At 43.9% G+C, this 18832-nt stretch overlaps 1 protein-coding gene across 1 annotated transcript in view; it reads left to right on the top strand.

The window, feature by feature from the left end:
- The window catches only part of NCKAP1 (NCK associated protein 1), a 906912-nt gene that overhangs the window by 267652 nt on the left and 620428 nt on the right, over positions 1-18832 (top strand). Inside the window, exon 12 of the mRNA XM_069225777.1 lies at positions 11886-11992. Coding sequence (XP_069081878.1) covers positions 11886-11992 — 107 coding nt within the window. The remainder of the gene's footprint in view (positions 1-11885; positions 11993-18832) is intronic.

Here is an 18832-nt window from a genome sequence, read left to right as displayed (position 1 = left end):
AAAGCCTGTCAGTGGGAAGAGACAGCCCCATGTTCATATATATTGTGGATTAACAATGTTTCTGATGAATACATCTAACTACAAATTGCTCACCTTTTGAATACTCCCATGCTTCAGACTGGATCAGAAGAATTTTGTAGCATTGCTCCCGCTCAGTGGTTGGCGGCGTTGTGAGGCTCCTTGGTGAATCCACAGCGACCTGAGAGAGATGGAGGGTAGCCACATATAAGCATAACTTCTGCATGCTGAATCAGTTCAGTTTTTCAGCGCCCTCGTTCCCAATTTTGTTGGTCTTTCAACAGCTCAAAAAAACTTTTCCCAGTGCGTTAGGAAATGGTGTCCACTCCGATTCAAGCCATGCTGAAACGTCAGGAAGCATGTGTCAGTCATGTACCTGCAAGATCTTGCGAGAAAGTGTGCCCTTATGGCACCCTATTGTGATATCAAAGCAGCTTCTGTGAAAATTCCACTTCTTAATCAAAGTCTTCCAGTAAGTGAATTCAAACTCTAGACACTAGCTTAAGAAGGCCTTCTAGGTGGCAATACTGCATATGTTTGGTGCAGTTCCGACACCCTCTGGTGTGCTTTTGTGCCCCATTTAGCTGAAGTGGTCTCCAGTCAGGCTTTTGGCAGTGGATCTGTTTTGACACGGTTTGCTGCATGGGGATCGGCTATCAGACACTTACCGACTCTTATGGTAACTTCAGCTCCAAGCTCATGCAGGTTTCTTCCGTCCAGACGCAGAACAATGCTGATGGCGCTTGGTGATCTTTTTCTTACACCTGTTACTGACCCTTAAGTGATAATGGTCTTCTTTAGCCCTGTGTTGCACTGTAAAAAATTATGAAAGTGCTACCAGAAGTTATACAGCTCGATTCCAATTCCAGACCTCTTCCTTGACGTCAGTATCATTAGAGGATTCATGTTGTTTTTGGCTCTGATTCTGAGCCAGTTGAGGTTGCCAATATCGCTTCAAACACTGATGGTGATAAGGAAGGGTACAGATTGCTACCTCCTCATGATACTGATAATGCATCATATTTGGCTTACAAAATGACAGCCGGATGAACGGGAATTTGAGTCTGCACTTGGACCACTGATGGAAAGTGCTTTGTTTGCCGTGGTGACTCAGAGGATAGCTGAAACACTAGAATTGCAGTTACCCCCTATTGAAATGAAAACAAAAGTGTTAACTGAGCTTTTCTAACCAGAGCCAGCTCCATCTGAGCCAATGTTTCCGTTTAATGAAGCCCTCCCTGATGCCTTTCTGGCTTTATATTCAATGCCATGCTTATGTCAGTCTGAGTGACTAAGATTCAGCAAGTAAATCCAATCCTTCTGCTCTTTCTGATGGATCCCCTATCGAACTATAAATTCCTCACTGCTCTCCCACCTCTGCCCTGTCAAGTGAACTTTTTAATATCTAAAAGAAAGTTCCAAGTTAGAGATTGGCACACTGTCTCAGATAATTAATTCTAGGCTCCGTGTCTGAGGGTGCTGGAGGAAAAAGCTTCATAAAACTGACATCAGAAAGGGGTGGAGCTGCACAGCTGCACCTAGAGGTGCATGGGAGCACTACTACAAACCTCTTTGGGTCCAATCTGATGCTTGATAGGTTATAAAGATGAGGAAAATGCAGTGTCCACCAGAAAGATTGTTGACAAAGGTAACTTCCTAGTTTCATTGCAGCTTAGCTTCTCATTCAAGTTGCACGTATTCCGTCTCAGTATTTTGGTTTACTATTATGACATGGCATATAGCTTCGTATCCACTAATTTAACCATATTGTTTGTGCTTAGATACCCAGGAAGGCACTGCTGATGCAATCTTTTAAAAATTAATTTTGGGTGGAAGCAGTGTATTTTGTAGGCCCCATCGTTGAGAGGTGACTGAACATAATTGGTCACCACTGAACATAATAGGTTCCTGGCAAATGCATTTGCTTAGTTCCACCTGTGAAATTAAAGGTAGATCTGTTCTGTATTTTCATGATACTAACAGGGTTCACCTGTATGGCTTAGGACGACTTGTGTATGGAGCAGTATAATCACTTTGTTTACTGGCTCGTGATGTTTTTGCAATGTTTTGGAATCTGTTAAGACCGAATGTGCCATTGTATAAATTTGCGTACTGTATCTATGGTATAAGCAGCGCTGAAGGTGTTCAACCAAACACTTGTACGGGCTCTCTTCTGGCTTACTTTCAACATTAACTTTTTCTGCATATTCCTTTTTAGTATGCATGGACATTTCTCATAAATGTATGCTTTATACATGGCTGTGTCTGCTTTTTGTGTCCTCGAAAACTATATCTTGTTGTGCATGCATTTAGGTTTTTTGTGTAATGTATAAAACTGTATTCTTTCACTGATGATGTCATTGACAAATGGACAACACTCTAACCCTTGAATCACAAAAGCCATATTCATGGGCATTTAACCTTAGCTTTGAGAGCACAGAGAAATGTTTGATCATGCTTAAGCTAGTCTGCATGTCACCAGCTCATCCTACTACCCCACAGGAGCCTGTAAACTCAACGTGGCAAAAGCTTCTGTCTAAGTCCTAAAGTGGGCCAGAGCCCAGGTTCACTTAGACCCCCCCCCCATTCCATTACTTTAGCACATAACTTGAATAGGTGAGTTTATCCATGTGATTCACAGTCATCTATCTTCATCCGATGCCCCTCTGCGTCCTTAACAATATAAGGGAGTTTCAGTTTGGGATTGCATGATTTCTGTGAAAGCTCTGGAACGTCCATTTACTTTATTGAGGCAGCATCTCCAGATATCTGGTTCTATTAGAAATTCATGCATAATGTATCACACCATTTGGAGCATGGTAAAGGGAATCTATTGCACAGTAACTCAGTGTTTGCAGTGTGCTGGTGCAGATGTTACAGCAGACATATTTTGCCATATTCATTTGGCTCCAGGAATAATATGAGAAATTTGCATGTCACTGCGCTGTTGGCTTCTAGGAAAACATGCTTGGCAAACAAGTAGCATATATTTTAGGAAAACAGCAGTGAAGATCAGACAAACTGATATTTCTTTTCCAGCGGTTCTTCATTATTAGTCATAAGCACTAAAGTTTCCTGCCCATTGGTGGGGTCAGAGAACACTCTTCTTTTGAAAAGCCATTTTTAAACAACATATTTTGATGGTCTTTAGAAGGGTTATTGGCCAGCTTTTGCCTATATTCTTTAAAAAATTTAGCATGCAGAAAAAAGGGTCACTATAAATCTCACAGTGACTAGACCGTTTTTTTTTTAATATAAAGAAAGGGGAGAGTAAATATAGCTTAATAGACAGCAGCCCGAATGACTTTCAAAACTGACACTGCTCCTTTTAAGGAGTACAAACCACCAGTATCCCATCATGCATTGTCAGTGGCAATTGACCAAGTTTTATTTCCAGCTCCTGGTAACAGGCTCCTGGAGCGCTAAGTTTGACCTTTTCTATGGGTTTTTCGTCTTTGTAAACCTCTCTAAACATTCAAAAACACATTTATTCAAAGTCTTTAAAGACACAGAGAGCTTCTTTCCTGATTCCCGACAAATTATTTTTTTCGTCACAGTATATGTTCTCTTCTGAAGTGCAGTATTCCTGGGAAAGAAAAAGGGCACAAATCGACCCTTATGACTTTGAAGGACATGGGAAAGATCAGACTAACTGCACTCAAGGAGGACCAGCACAAGCGTGAAGTATCAGTGTCTGGAAGAATTAAGGGACATGGAAAGGGTTTGCTTTCTACCACATCTCCTTTAACCATTTCCAGGACTCCTGATGATGGAGTTGCAAGGAAGTATCTCACAAGGAAAAAGACTTATGCATGCATTCAACACCAAAATCCATGACGTCGAAGGCCGGATTCATTTATACCCTACTTGCTGTTGCGGTTAAGACCTCATTTGACGCCCAAGGGAGCAGGCATATGAAAGTCTGGAGCGTAGATATCTATCAGGGCTTCCATCTATCTGTGGATTGAAACTGCATGATAAAGTAGAGGTGAGTGCCTTGTAGTCTGGATTCAGGTTACTCCAGGACACATTTACCATCCCAAGCAGTCTCACCAGCAGTAACATGGTGTTCTGTTTATACTCCTTGATTTCTTTTTCCAAAGGAGAGGGGCTCCCAGCTACTGTACCAGTCTTGCCTGCATCTCCGGAAACTCCTCAGCCTGTGCTGCCTCCTTAGACACCTTTGCTACCTTCTTGTGCTGAGGCTCCTGCATCTCCAGTTAAGTGTCCTAGTGTACCAAGTGAGGTATCACATCTGAGGACTTGTTCAAGAATCCTTCTTTGTAGGAAACAATATTCCAGTTGTTCAAAACCTCGCTCACACTCTTTCACTGGCATTCAAGATGCTACTGCAGATCCACTTACGAAATGATGGCCGTTTGTTGCACAAGATTTCGACTTCATGTATACTCTTCATTGCATGATCCTTTCGTCAGTGGAACAATGTTCTCTGCCTGACTCTCCTATAGAGAGGGTTTTACCAATGAATGACACCACAGCTTGTGACAGCCTTGGTAAGGGGTGGTACAGAACTCTAAACACCCACACCAACTACTCAGTTGAAGAATTCAGCAATCTTTGAAACAATTCATCATCAGTTCCTCTTCTAAAAAACTTCTAACCACATATTCCTCACCTTTTGAATTTTTCTCAGATGTTCAACTGGATACAGAAGATATTTAGCACGCTGGATGGTGATGTCCTTTGGCTCCGGAAGAGACCTGCGCGGTTGCGTATCAGTGACACCCATGTGCGCTGAAATCAGTTCCTTTCTTTCTGCGCCACCAGATGTGGTTCTTGAGCTACTCCTGGTCTCTTTGAGACTGCTTTTGCAAATATTTTCCTAACATTCCAGTGTGCTAGTTCACCCTTAAAGGTACAGGGATTAAATCTTGTAAGAACTCTTACATGCAAATGTCTGACAGATCCCAATCAGGTTTGTCTGTGATGCCTGAGGTCATAGCATAGCTCCAAGACCTCAAGTGACTGTGCTTGATGAACCCCAAGGCCATGAGCGCCAAGCCAAACTTCATATTGCCAAGCACCAGACGAGTCCACATTGTGACTGATTGAGACGGAAGGCAAAGTATGTTACCCTGCCCCTAAGTCGTTCCCGTGGCTGATCTTAGTCACACATGAAGCCTTCAGTTAAGTTGAAGAAGAAACATAAAAGTCCATGCAGGACGCCGCCCCTTCCCACCACTCTTGAATTCCAGAGAAAGTGGGAGGGCATCATCGTGCCTTGCTGTCTCGCTTCTGACGCCGATCCCCTTCAAAGCCATTTCCAACCCTTGTTCCTAGCCAACCCAAATTTCGGCATGCTCTGGCAATACTGCAGCAAATCCAGGAGTTTTATGAAGCCATACTGCTCTTTTTTGGCTTTGGTTGCTAGCTCCTTCCAGGCCCCAAGGAACCGCGAGGGCCTCCATCTGGAACTCCGCTGGTGGATCCTCGACACTTGGCCGTTTAAATCCTCTGGACCTGTCACGGGCTCTGCACTGGCTTTGAATCTTGCTGATCCTAGCATCAAACCCACACCTGATCATGGAGCATTGGTGCTGGATGACGAAGCGCAGCAAATGTGCGCTCTGACTCAGAGTCTTCCTTAAAAAACAAGGGCAGCCCTTTCTCAACGAGAACCAAGGCATAAAGTGTTTAAAAAAAAAAAAACAGGGGTTATCATTAGTGATGTAATTGAAACAAGAATATAATTGCAACAATGGCTGTATATAATTGTCCTGTTCACGTTAAACACTGATAGTCATCACTCAGTGCATATATCCATCATTATTATATATTTAAGTGCATACTGCCCCACGTGAAAAGAGGAATTAAACAAAATAACAACAAACAATACATACATGTAACAAAAAAGAAAGACCGCTTAAACACGTGTTCCATAGAACAACAACCAACCATGTATAGCTGTCTAAATCAAAGATTATAATAAATCCATGCCCTTTTATCAGTCAAGGCTTTCTATGTTTTCGTATCTATAGCTGATGTACGGTCCCCGAGGGAACAAATTAAGGTAGAGTGTCATCTATTATCTAATAATGTGGCCTGAGTAGAGTTTTGGTTTTATTTATTTTTTAGGTGTCCCTATATTTTTTGTTCCTGATGATACCCAATATCCAAAACTGTGTTGAAATGCCATCAACACTTCAAAACATGAATAAGGCAATTAGATATTCATGAAGCAGTACTGTCTAGACAGCCAAGTCTGATGAGAAGGGCTTTTTTCCCGCTCGGTCCTGCAGGACTTTTTGATTTGAGCCATTTCACAGACTCATCATATGGGAAGTTCTGCTTTGGTATCTATTCAGAAGTTGAGAAATCTGCGGTTAGAATTGTCTGCCAGAAGAATAAGGTACTTAGGTTTGGTAATGCCTTTTTAGCATATACTCTGTCTAACTGCAGATTCCTCACCTACCTTCCCAGGTCTAGGGATCTGCACACTGGTTCTTATGATCTGCTGTTGGCCTCTGTGTTCGGGGGTGTGGAATACCTAGAAAGCAACTGATGTTAGCGCTTATCATTGAAGCCTATGTGCAACTCCTCAAGTCACTCCCAACATGGCGCATCGTCGCAGGCTTTACGATGCCACCTACCAGCACGCTGGGATACTGCTAAAGATTTGATGTTGGTCAACGCACTGCTAAAAAAAACACTTGGCAGACCCTACAAGACGAGTAAACTGCTTCCTGATCTTCCTTCTACACTACTCAGCCAGAGTGATGAAAAAAGACATAAACAAGCAACTCTCTCTCCATTTCACACCAGCTCCTGGACAACATGCAATCAAGTTTTGGCCTAACCATAGCACAGAGAGTGCCTTCATCACAGCATCCGCCAACATGAGGACGGTTTTAGACTGTGCAGTCCCAACAGCCCTCATACTACTGGATCCGTCTGCAGCCTTCAGCACTACACCCGGCTCGAAAGACTGCATGAGACAAGAGTATAAGGACCCACCCTCAACTGGATTTGTTCCTTCCTCACAGGAAGAACACAGAGTCAGCTTGCCACTCTACTCTTTATGTGGAGTCCCTAAGACCTATGTTGATCTATATCTACATGACTCTGCTAACGGACCTTATCAGATCCTACAACATCAACATAATCTCCTACGGAGACAATACCTAGGTGATACTTTCGCTGTCAGACAAGACCCCCACTACAAAAACAGCTTCGCAACATGCATGAACGTTGTAACCACATGGATGAAAACCAACTGCCTCAAACTTAAACGCTAACATAACTGAAGTAGCGATCTTCAGAAGGAAAGCTTCTACCTGGGACTCCACCTGGTGGCCTGCTAACTTCAGACCTTCACCCAACACCACCACCCCGCGCAAAAAATCTTGGAATCATCCTGAACGACAAGCTCCACATGACAGCCCAAGTAAACAAAGTGACCTCCCCTGCTTCTGCATCCTTAGAATGCTATGAGACATTCTCTGAGAGCTTCTTGGGAACACCAGGAAGGAGATCACACAGGCCTTGATCACCAGCAAACCCAGTTACGGCAACACATTGTAAGCATGAATGACTAAGAAACCCTGAACCAGCTTCAGACAATACAAGATGCTGCAGCAAGACTCAAACTCAACATACCTCGTCGCACCCACATCATCCCTCACTTGCGAGAACTGCACTGGCTCCCAGTTCACAAACACACCAAATTCAGACTGCTCACACACATACAAAGCACTGCATGACTTTGTCCTGCATACCTTAACAGCCACATACACTGCTTCACACCTCACAGGCAACTCTGCTCAGTCGAAGTCACTAACATCATTACCCCGCATCTGCACAGCCATAGCTGGAGGTCCCGTCTTCTCATATCTCTCCCCCAAAGCATGGAACTATCTTCCTCACCACATCGGAGCCTCCTCATTGCCTCTCGAATACCACAAGAAGCTGAAGACTTAGTTCTTCAATTATCCTCACTAAAAGGTAAGTGACGTATTCTTCAATACCTTTACTTCCTTTGGTGGCCCTCTTTGCGAGCCTCCGAGAAGTCCAGCTCACTTGAAGAAGAAATATAAGCCGAAGTTAATTTGCCTCTATTGTGCGTGAATACCATGCCACCTCTTCACAGTGCCTCATGAAAAAGAGAGTAAGAAAATTAATGCTTTTAGGAGAAAGTTATGTTTCAAGCCTGCAACTGCCATTAAGACTACATGTGCTTCTGCCCTGCTTGGGCATTATCACATGTCCCTCTGGGAGACTGTCCAGCATCTTCAAGAGAAACTCCCTCATGAGGACAGATAGAGCTTACAAGAGGTGTTACAAGAGACAATGATGGACTCCAGTCAAATAGTTAGTGCTGCCTCTGCTGAATCATCTGATTTGGCAGTCTAGGGATTCTGTAGGGAATTGACTGTAAATTGTTCTTCATGGCCGTGTATTACTGGTTTCAAACCAGAGGCACAAAGGAGAATCTGCTGCTCTCTGGAGCCACCCTCTTTGGTGTGCATGCACACGATAAGATGCCGCGTGAAGGCTGACTTGGAGACACTCAGAAAGAGTACAGAAACACCAGTCCAAACCCAGCATCTCCTAAATCCTGCAAGCAATCTGAACATTTTGAAGAATTAGGAAAGGCCTCATCTTCAAATCTGACTTACGCAGCCCCCAGGGTGGCAAATGTATCCTTAAACTGAATAACCAATAGGTCTGAATATTTGCCCTTTACTCACTTGGTTCCAGTTTTCCAGAATTTTAGGTCTGTTATCTGCCCAGCATCCTTTGGCTGCAGTCCTTCAAGCATGTTTACTTGCAGGAGCGAAATTCCAATCAGGCACTAGATTGAAATCTGTACATAATATTGTGGCAATAATATCGCAAGCCGTTTCTTTATTTGCCTGATTTTCCTAGCCCCATCCTCCGGAAATTGTGTATGCTGTATGTTCTGTGTATGCTTAAAAAAGCTAATTAACAATTATGTCAGGCCGTGTTCCATGTTCCTTGTTTGATGCTTGTATTGAGTATCACTAATATCACTTCTTATGAACCGTGCTTTGTGATCTGTTTCATACTGAGTTGATAATTGAGAGGCTGGCAAATTGGAACAAATCTTGTTTTTTCACATTGTTATAATTATTACAATTATCATTTAAAAACATCTCAGCACCATAGCCTCTTTCCGCCGTTGTCCTGCCATTTTATGCCATGTTACCAATACATTTATTAAACAGAGACTTTACTGTAAGAGGCAGTGGGTCGCCGAGTAATGCTTCGAAAAATAACAAGAATAGCTATACAAATATTTAAAAAACACACTCGTAAAAATGTATATTTTAAAAATAAATTAACATAGAAGGGACTAGTTATTCATGTATCACACACTCTGATGGACTGCTTTCTGCTGGAATTGAGTTGAAGGGAGTTGTACAGCATTATGTGTAATCTGTGGGTTGTTAAGGCTTAACATTTTCCCAAGTTCTCTTTTGTAATCCTGATCACACTGTGTGGATTCCAATAGCACATTGTGAATCTCTAGAAGGCTGTTGATTTAAGAAGTAACATTTTCATTATTTATCTGCTCCTGAATTATATATTGAAATGTCTGTTCGTAGTTTGTGTTGCTGTAGATACATGTTCTGCATAGTCCTGACACCTAGTGTTGGGCTTGGATGTTTGCATTTTTTTTTTTTTTCAAGAAGGCTTTCTAGTTACAAGGTATATGTTGACTCCTCCCTTAGTTGGCGGTGTACATGGGCAACAGACTCCTTATTAGATTATTTTTTCCACCATCAGGTTCGGACGTGTACTACTAGGGCTCAGAGTTTGATGCTTTCCTCAATGTATTGTTCCGGCCCACCTTTAACTCCAATATTTTGAGTTGGATCATCTTCAGTGCTGCTATCAACTGCGTCCTAGATGCTGCGGATCCATGTTGCTGAGCTACATCATGTGCCCCCTGTGGTTGAATGACATCCTTGACAACATCTTCATGAGAATGTACCTAGGATGATGGAACGAACACCCTTACAGAACTGTCCTGAGTGCCATGTGTGCAACTTCTGAATATCTCCTGACCACCATAGGTGCAAGGCCTACCTTACCTTACCTTACATTTAAAGAATGCTTTCGGTATTGAGGCGAGAGAAGGTGGGCACTTCAGAGAATGCAGCAGCAAGCCACCAATGACGCACTGACTTCTTGGGGGCGCAAAACTCACCTGACAAAGGGTGAAGATGCTGGTCTCTCACACAACCCGTCCCAACAGCCATTGCATAGTCTAGAGGTGACTTTCTCTTCTGACCCAACTCGCAAGCAGAGGAGGCTCCTTTCACCTCACCCTTGATCCCAGGGCAAAGTCCTCAATGAGGACTGTGAGGGGGTCGGACATCGAGCGCATCAACTAAAACTCCCGTGGTTTCTGGGCAGCATCTGCCAGATGCCTCGAAACCTCCAACTCTCCATTCAGAGGGGCTGACCCTTCATAGCCATCAAGCCTAAAAATAAGCCTCAGCTCTTTGAAGCTGAAGACTTTTGCGGTGCCAGCACCGAGAGTAGACCTGAATTAGAAGCTTCCCGAAGGCTCTCATCTGCATTGAAGACAACACCTGCATCAAAGCCCTGTTCAATGGCAGGCTCCAGCGACTCGGTGGAACCTATCCCTTAGGGACTTCAGAAGGAGCTGGATGCAAGACAGAAACAACTGTTCATTCATCCCTAGACAGGTGAGATCTCCATAAATCTGCTTTCAAAGCCCTCTGAAACATTTCTTTGAAAGAAGAAACTGACCTTCTCGAGTACTTCTGCTGTAAAGTGGCCTTACTTGTCATCATAACCTCTCTTAGGGGTATTAGTGAATTATTGGCCCCATGCGCTGCAATAACTCATTGTTTCAGGTTCATAAAGACAGATTAGTACTCAGAATTAACCATATACTTCCCCCTAAGGTGTTTTCCCCTTTCCATCTCAACAAAACCACAAAGCTCCCAGTCTTTCTCACACAGTCTCATCTAAGATGTCAAAATCATTTTCTTGTATTACACTGATAGGACCAAGCTCTTTTGCAAAGTGGACCAGTTATTTATTGCCTTTGCTAAACCTTGGGAGGGCCACCCTATATCCAAAGCCGGCATTGTCAAATGGATAGTCAAATGCATCCAGACCTGCTATCACAAAGCTAAGCGAACCCTCCCTGTTATACCCAGGGTGCAATCTACACACTAGAAGGTTGCAAACATGGCATTTTTGGGACATATTCCGCTAGCTGACCTATGTAAAGCTTCCACTTTGTCAACCCCACACACCTTCACTAAATATTATTGTGGGACTATCCTAGACAGACAGTAGCAGGCCAGACGGTCTTAAGGACCATATTTCAGACATCTGCATCATCCGCACTCTTGCCAGCTCTCTTGTAGGGGTTACGGCTTTACAATCTGTGCACAGTATGTGTACTTACAGTAAAACATGCTGTGAAAGAAAAATTTTACTTACCCTGTAAGCATCTGTTTGAAGCATGTTGGGCTATAGATTCACTTGTGCCAACCTTCCTCCGTGGGAGGGTGTGGCTCTGATCACAGGTCTTCTCCTTTATTAACTAGCTTCCCTTTTAAAGTCCTCATGTGCACCAATCTGCGTCTAGTCACCAATCCATACCACTCTCACCTGCTGTTTTAAAAACAATCTTGGTATGGAGCTGGTGCACATTGGCATATCCAGCTAAGGAGGAGTCAACATTTTCCTTGTGACTGGAAAGATTTCTTCTAAAGTCCGAACTACAGCACTACACACTATAAGCACATCTTTACAGCATAAGTCACCTTTCTTTATTACAGTTTTCATTGTCTGTTTTTTTTCAAGTGCATTTGTAGACTTTAAATGTATTTGTATTTCAGGCACTTTTTGTATTTATGGCTTTATCGTTTGCCCGTGATGAAATAATATGGCTTCTTCGACATGCAGACAATATACCCAAAAAGGTTGCTGATGACTTCATGGATAAGTAAGTATGACTGATGAACAAATGTTTTTTTTTAAAAAAGTTAGTTTGGTTTAGATATGTGCATGATACTGCGCATGTAAATGTAGCAACTTACATTTACTGATAAATGACAGGCTTAACTTTTAAAATATATTTATATGCAAGGAGAATAATTCATCTAAATGGCAAGCTCTTTCTAATGTCAGACTTCAAACATTTTAAAATTTAACACTATTTTGCTTTTTAAAGCTGTTCTAAAACAGAAGTTTTCTAGTTGTTTCACTGCAGAGCCTTAGCCATCTTCCACCGACAGCGTTGTAATCTTTAACTTACACCCTGAATGGGCTTTAGGTCTGCCCCATACATGTGATTGGATGGCTGTGTTGCTATCTCACTTTCCTGCTTATTCATTGGAATACATGCTGCCTTGTACTTGTGTTTATCAGACTCAGAGGAGCATTTGAATGTATGTATCCTTTCATCCTGACATGACAGAAGACATTTTTTTTCCTCTGAGTCCAGGATCCTTGTTGGAACCTGAACACAATAAAACATATGCACCTGCTGGCACTACCGTGCTCTGCTACTCACTGGTTGTAACTGCCGGTATTGGCTTCATAAAGGCATTGACTTTTGTAAAGCTGATATCAATAGTGGCAGCCATCTTGGAATTCTATATTTGTAATTCATGGTCCAGGATGGCTACATACATGTTGCAATGTGATGCGACATGGTGGCCATCTTAAAACAGTATACCTCTATCAAGAGTGCAAAAAACAAAATTCCATGATGACCACCACTGTGTTCCAGAGTGGTCACCCACTGGTATTGGCTTCACCAATGCTTGCACTGAGCAAGCATTGTCAAAGCCAGAGTGTGTACACGCAAAATGAGACCAGTTTGCTTCACAAATGCTTGTTGCAGAAGGCATTTCATAAAGTGGCGAGCAATCTGATCTTCTCAGTTTTTCAATAATGTGTAAGGAGAAATATCATGAAGTAATTGATGTAAAAATATCTGATCTCCACTGCAAGTCTCCTTTTCTCTTTCTGCCAAATTGTTCTATTACAGCATCAGTTGGATACTGTGTATATTACATTGAGTAGATGTTTCTGCCTAAAACTATCCTAGAGAATGACTCAGCAAATACTGTCCTTTAAATGACATCTGGAGAGCAATATTGATGGGAATATTATTGGATTACATTGAAAAACATGTGATTTAATATTTCTGATTTCATAAATTACCTACTTAGCAATATTCCTTGCAGTGGTTCCATATGTGAACCTTCCCATAAGTCACACTGGGGCTGTAATTTGTTTCTGCAGCAGCATTTCGACTGCTTTAGATGGTGCTGAACTTCTGTCATGGATCCACCTCAGACAACACTGTGATGTGAAGTCTGAAATCAATATATGGCTCCTGGAACATGTGACGTCAGTTCTCTTACACTATAGTTGTTATAACTTTAAAACAAAAGTTTTGAGAATACATTTCTAGTAGGTTTTGAATGCCCATAGGGCAAGTCTGTCAAAAAGTAAACCAATTGAAGGAGGATTTCCATAGTGCTTAAAATCTGTTATGAACGAGTAGGTAATCCACAAGGGGGTTTTAGAACTCATCAAAAAACAACAGGAGGGGCAGTAAGAGGGATATTTGGAGGATAGACTCCTGGTCCAGTGTGTGGAGCTCCCGATACTGTATAAACCAAAAAATTGCACACACAGTTCCAAAAGGCGGGAAATAGTATCTACCGGTTCTGCAAATCAGGGAAACCAAAAGGTTGTAAGCACGAGCCCTCACTCACCTTTCGGTGACATGCTTCATCATAGGGCTGTGCTCCTCGTCAAGCCGGCGCTGCAATGCCTGACGGGCCCCACACGGGGGCTCTTTGCCGGAGATCTTTTAGAGTGAAAATGCGTACCGGTCAAAAGTAGAAAACGAGGATTGGAATAGGAAAGGTTAAAAATGTCTAGAGGTAAAAACTGTTGAATTCTTGAATTAAATGTTAGTACCTCTGGCAAGATAAAAAAAAACAACTAGGGATATAGTAAAATAATGTCTACACTCCCCATAAAACGTCAAAAAATGCTATTTATAGCTACCGCCTCTCATACTAGGGAGTGGTATGAATGAAATGAGGTAAACACAGGGTCCCCTGTGTTACTCTACATCACTGTTCAACATGTTTCTCGCTATGTGATTCGTCAGGACCTCAAAAACGTACCTAACCCTTCAAATACTTGGGCTGCCCATACTAGGGAAAGCAGAACCCTTCAAAAGCTAAATGCGGGGCATCTTCGGGGGACAGACATTGTATTGAAAGAAACCTCTATGGTTAATGTAAAGTCGTGGTTCCAACTGCAGACCTACGATCGATGTGGTCCCCCGGAACTTTGACGTTTTATGGGGAGTGTAGACATTATTTTACTATATCCCTAGTTTTTTGTTTTTAATCTTGCCAGAGGTACTAACATTTAATTAAAGAATTCAACAGTTTTTACCTCTAGACATTTTTAACCTTTCCTATTCCAATCCTCGTTTTCTACTTTTGACCGGTACGCATTTTCACTCTAAAAGATCTCCGGCAAAGAGCCCCCGTGTGGGGCCCGTCAGGCATTGCAGCGCCGGCTTGACGAGGAGCACAGCCCTATGATGAAGCATGTCACCGAAAGGTGAGTGAGGGCTCGTGCCTACAACCTTTTGGTTTCCCTGATTTGCAGAACCGGTAGATACTATTTCTCGCCTTTTGGAACTGTGTGTGCAATTTTTTGGTTTATACAGTTTTAGAACTCAGTCAGCTAGTTAAAAGCGGATACCTGGGCCCTTTAGAGAGGGGTTCAGTTGAGGCAGTATGTTAAGCTGTTACCTTGTGTAAGGAAATGCCTCCTTGGCATGGTTGCCCCCTGACTTTTTGCCTTTGCTGATGCTATGTTTACAATTGAAAGTGTGCTGAGGCCTGCTAACCAGGCCCCAGCACCAGTGTTCTTTCCCTAACCTGTACTTTTGTATCCACAATTGGCAGACCCTGGCATCCAGATAAGTCCCTTGTAACTGGTACTTCTAGTACCAAGGGCCCTGATGCCAAGGAAGGTCTCTAAGGGCTGCAGCATGTCTTATGCCACCCTGGAGACCTCTCACTCAGCACAGACACACTGCTTGCCAGCTTGTGTGTGCTAGTGAGGACAAAACGAGTAAGTCGACATGGCACTCCCCTCAGGGTGCCATGCCAGCCTCTCACTGCCTATGCAGTATAGGTAAGACACCCCTCTAGCAGGCCTTACAGCCCTAAGGCAGGGTGCACTATACCATAGGTGAGGGTACCAGTGCATGAGCATGGTACCCCTACAGTGTCTAAACAAAACCTTAGACATTGTAAGTGCAGGGTAGCCATAAGAGTATATGGTCTGGGAGTTCGTCAAACACGAACTCCACAGCACCATAATGGCTACACTGAAAACTGGGAAGTTTGGTATCAAACTTCTCAGCACAATAAATGCACACTGATGCCAGTGTACATTTTATTGTAAAATACACCCCAGAGGGCACCTTAGAGGTGCCCCCTGAAACTTAACCGACTATCTGTGTAGGCTGACTAGTTTTAGCAGCCTGCCACAAACCGAGACATGTTGCTGGCCCCATGGGGAGAGTGCCTTTGTCACTCTGAGGCCAGTAACAAAGCCTGCACTGGGTGGAGATGCTAACACCTCCCCCAGGCAGGAATTGTCACACCTGGCGGTGAGCCTCAAAGGCTCACCTCCTTTGTGCCAACCCAGCAGGACACTCCAGCTAGTGGAGTTGCCCGCCCCCTCCGGCCAGGCCCCACTTTTGGCGGCAAGGCCGGAGAAAATAATGAGAAAAACAAGGAGGAGTCACTGGCCAGTCAGGACAGCCCCTAAGGTGTCCTGAGCTGAAGTGACTCTAACTTTTAGAAATCCTCCATCTTGCAGATGGAGGATTCCCCCAATAGGGTTAGGATTGTGACCCCCTCCCCTTGGGAGGGGGCACAAAGAGGGTGTACCCACCCTCAGGGCTAGTAGCCATTTGCTACTAACCCCCCAGACCTAAACACGCCCTTAAATTTAGTATTTAAGGGCTACCCTGAACCCTAGAAAATTAGATTCCTGCAACTACAAGAAGAAGGACTGCCTAGCTGAAAACCCCTGCAGCGGAAGACCAGAAGACGACAACTGCCTTGGCTCCAGAAACTCACCGGCCTGTCTCCTGCCTTCCAAAGATCCTGCTCCAGCGACGCCTTCCAAAGGGACCAGCGACCTCGACATCCTCTGAGGACTGCCCCTGCTTCGAAAAGACAAGAAACTCCCGAGGACAGCGGACCTGCTCCAAGAAAAGCTGCAACTTTGTTTCCAGCAGCTTTAAAGATCCCTGCAAGCTCCCCGCAAGAAGCGTGAGACTTGCAACACTGCACCCGGCGACCCCGACTCGGCTGGTGGCGATCCAACACCTCAGGAGGGACCCCAGGACTACTCTAAGACTGTGAGTACAAAAACCTGTCCCCCCTGAGCCCCCACAGCGCCGCCTGCAGAGGGAATCCCGAGGCTTCCCCTGACCGCGACTCTTTGAATCCTAAGTCCCGACACCTGGGAGAGACCCTGCACCCGCAGCCCCCAGGACCTGAAGGACCGGACTTTCACTGGAGGAGTGACCCCCAGGAGTCCCTCTCCCTTGATCAAGTGGAGGTTTCCCCGAGGAACCCCCCCCCTTGCCTGCCTGCAGCGCTGAAGAGATCCCGAGATCTCTCATAGACTAACATTGCGAGCCCGACGCTTGTTTCTACACTGCACCCGGCCGCCCCCGCGCCGCTGAGGGTGAAATTTCTGTGTGGGCTTGTGTGTCCCCCCGGTGCCCTACAAAACCCCCCTGGTCTGCCCTCCGAAGACGCGGGTACTTACCTGCAAGCAGACCGGAACCGGGGCACCCCCTTCTCTCCATTCTAGCCTATGTGTTTTGGGCACCACTTTGAACTCTGCACCTGACCGGCCCTGAGCTGCTGGTGTGGTGACTTTGGGGTTGCTCTGAACCCCCAACGGTGGGCTACCTTGGACCAAGAACTAAGCCCTGTAAGTGTCTTACTTACCTGGTTAACCTAACAAATACTTACCTCCCCTAGGAACTGTGAAAATTGCACTAAGTGTCCACTTTTAAAACAGCTATTTGTGAATAACTTGAAAAGTATACATGCAATTTTGATGATTTGAAGTTCCTAAAGTACTTACCTGCAATACCTTTCGAATGAGATATTACATGTAGAATTTGAACCTGTGGTTCTTAAAATAAACTAAGAAAAGATATTTTTCTATATAAAAACCTATTGGCTGGATTTGTCTCTGAGTGTGTGTACCTCATTTATTGTCTATGTGTATGTACAACAAATGCTTAACACTACTCCTTGGATAAGCCTACTGCTCGACCACACTACCACAAAATAGAGCATTAGTATTATCTCTTTTTGCCACTATCTTACCTCTAAGGGGAACCCTTGGACTCTGTGCATGCTATTCCTTACTTTGAAATAGCACATACAGAGCCAACTTCCTACATTGGTGGATCAGCGGTGGGGTACAAGACTTTGCATTTGCTGGACTACTCAGCCAATACCTGATCACACGACAAATTCCAAAATTGTCATTAGAAATTCATTTTTGCAATTTGAAATTTTTCTAAATTCTTAAAAGTCCTGCTAGGGCCTTGTGTGTTAAGTCCCTGTTTAGCATTGTCTTTTAGAGTTTAAAAGTTTGTTAAAAGTTTGAAATTAGATTCTAGAAACAGTTTTAGATTCTTTAAAAAGTCTTCCAACTTTTAGCAAAATAATGTCTGATACAGAGATGAATGTGGTGGAACTCGACACCACACCTTACCTCCATCTTAAGATGAGGGAGCTAAGGTCTCTCTGTAATATCAAAAAAATAACCATTGGCTCCAGACCTACCAAAATTCAGCTCCAGGAGCTGTTGGCAGAGTTTGAAAAAGCCAACCCCTCTGATGATGACCTTACAGAGGAAGAAATTAGTGACTTGGAGGCCAATGTCCCTCCTCCAGTCCTAAATAGGGAGAACAGGACCCCTCAAGTCCTGTCTCCAACTGTGTTAGTCAGAAATAGTGAGTCCCTCACAGGAGGGTCCCACATTTCTGAAATCACTGAGGATGCTCTCAGTGAAGATGACCTCCTGTTAGCCAGGATGGCCAAAAGATTGGCTTTAGAGAGACAGCTCCTAGCCATAGAAAGGGAAAGACAAGAGATGGGCCTAGGACCCATCAATGGTGGCAGCAATATAAATAGGGTCAGAGATTCTCCTGACATGTTAAAAATCCCCAAAGGGATTGTGACAAAATTTGAAGATGGTGATGACATCACCAAGTGGTTCACAGCTTTTGAGAGGGCTTGTGTAACCAGAAAAGTGAACAGATCTCACTGGGGTGCTCTCCTTTGGGAAATGTTCACTGGAAAGTGTAGGGATAGACTCCTCACACTCTCTGGAAAAGATGCAGAATCTTATGACCTCATGAAGGGTACCCTGATTGAGGGCTTTGGATTCTCCACTGAGGAGTACAGGATTAGGTTCAGGGGGGCTCAAAAATCCTCGAGCCAGACCTGGGTTGACTTTGTTGACTACTCAGTGAAAACACTAGATGGTTGGATTCAAGGCAGTGGTGTAAGTAATTATGATGGGCTGTACAATTTATTTGTGAAAGAACACCTGTTAAGTAATTGTTTCAATGATAAACTGCATCAGCATCTGGTAGACCTAGGACCAATTTCTCCCCAAGAATTGGGAAAGAAGGCGGACCATTGGGTCAAGACAAGGGTGTCCAAGACTTCAACAGGGGGTGACCAAAAGA

Source organism: Pleurodeles waltl, chromosome 3_1 (genome assembly GCF_031143425.1).
Source record: "Pleurodeles waltl isolate 20211129_DDA chromosome 3_1, aPleWal1.hap1.20221129, whole genome shotgun sequence".
In the NCBI taxonomy this organism is placed as follows: Eukaryota; Metazoa; Chordata; class Amphibia; order Caudata; family Salamandridae; genus Pleurodeles; species Pleurodeles waltl.
The sequence above is the reverse complement of the archived record's forward strand: the minus strand, read 5'-3'. Positions and strand labels throughout refer to the sequence as shown.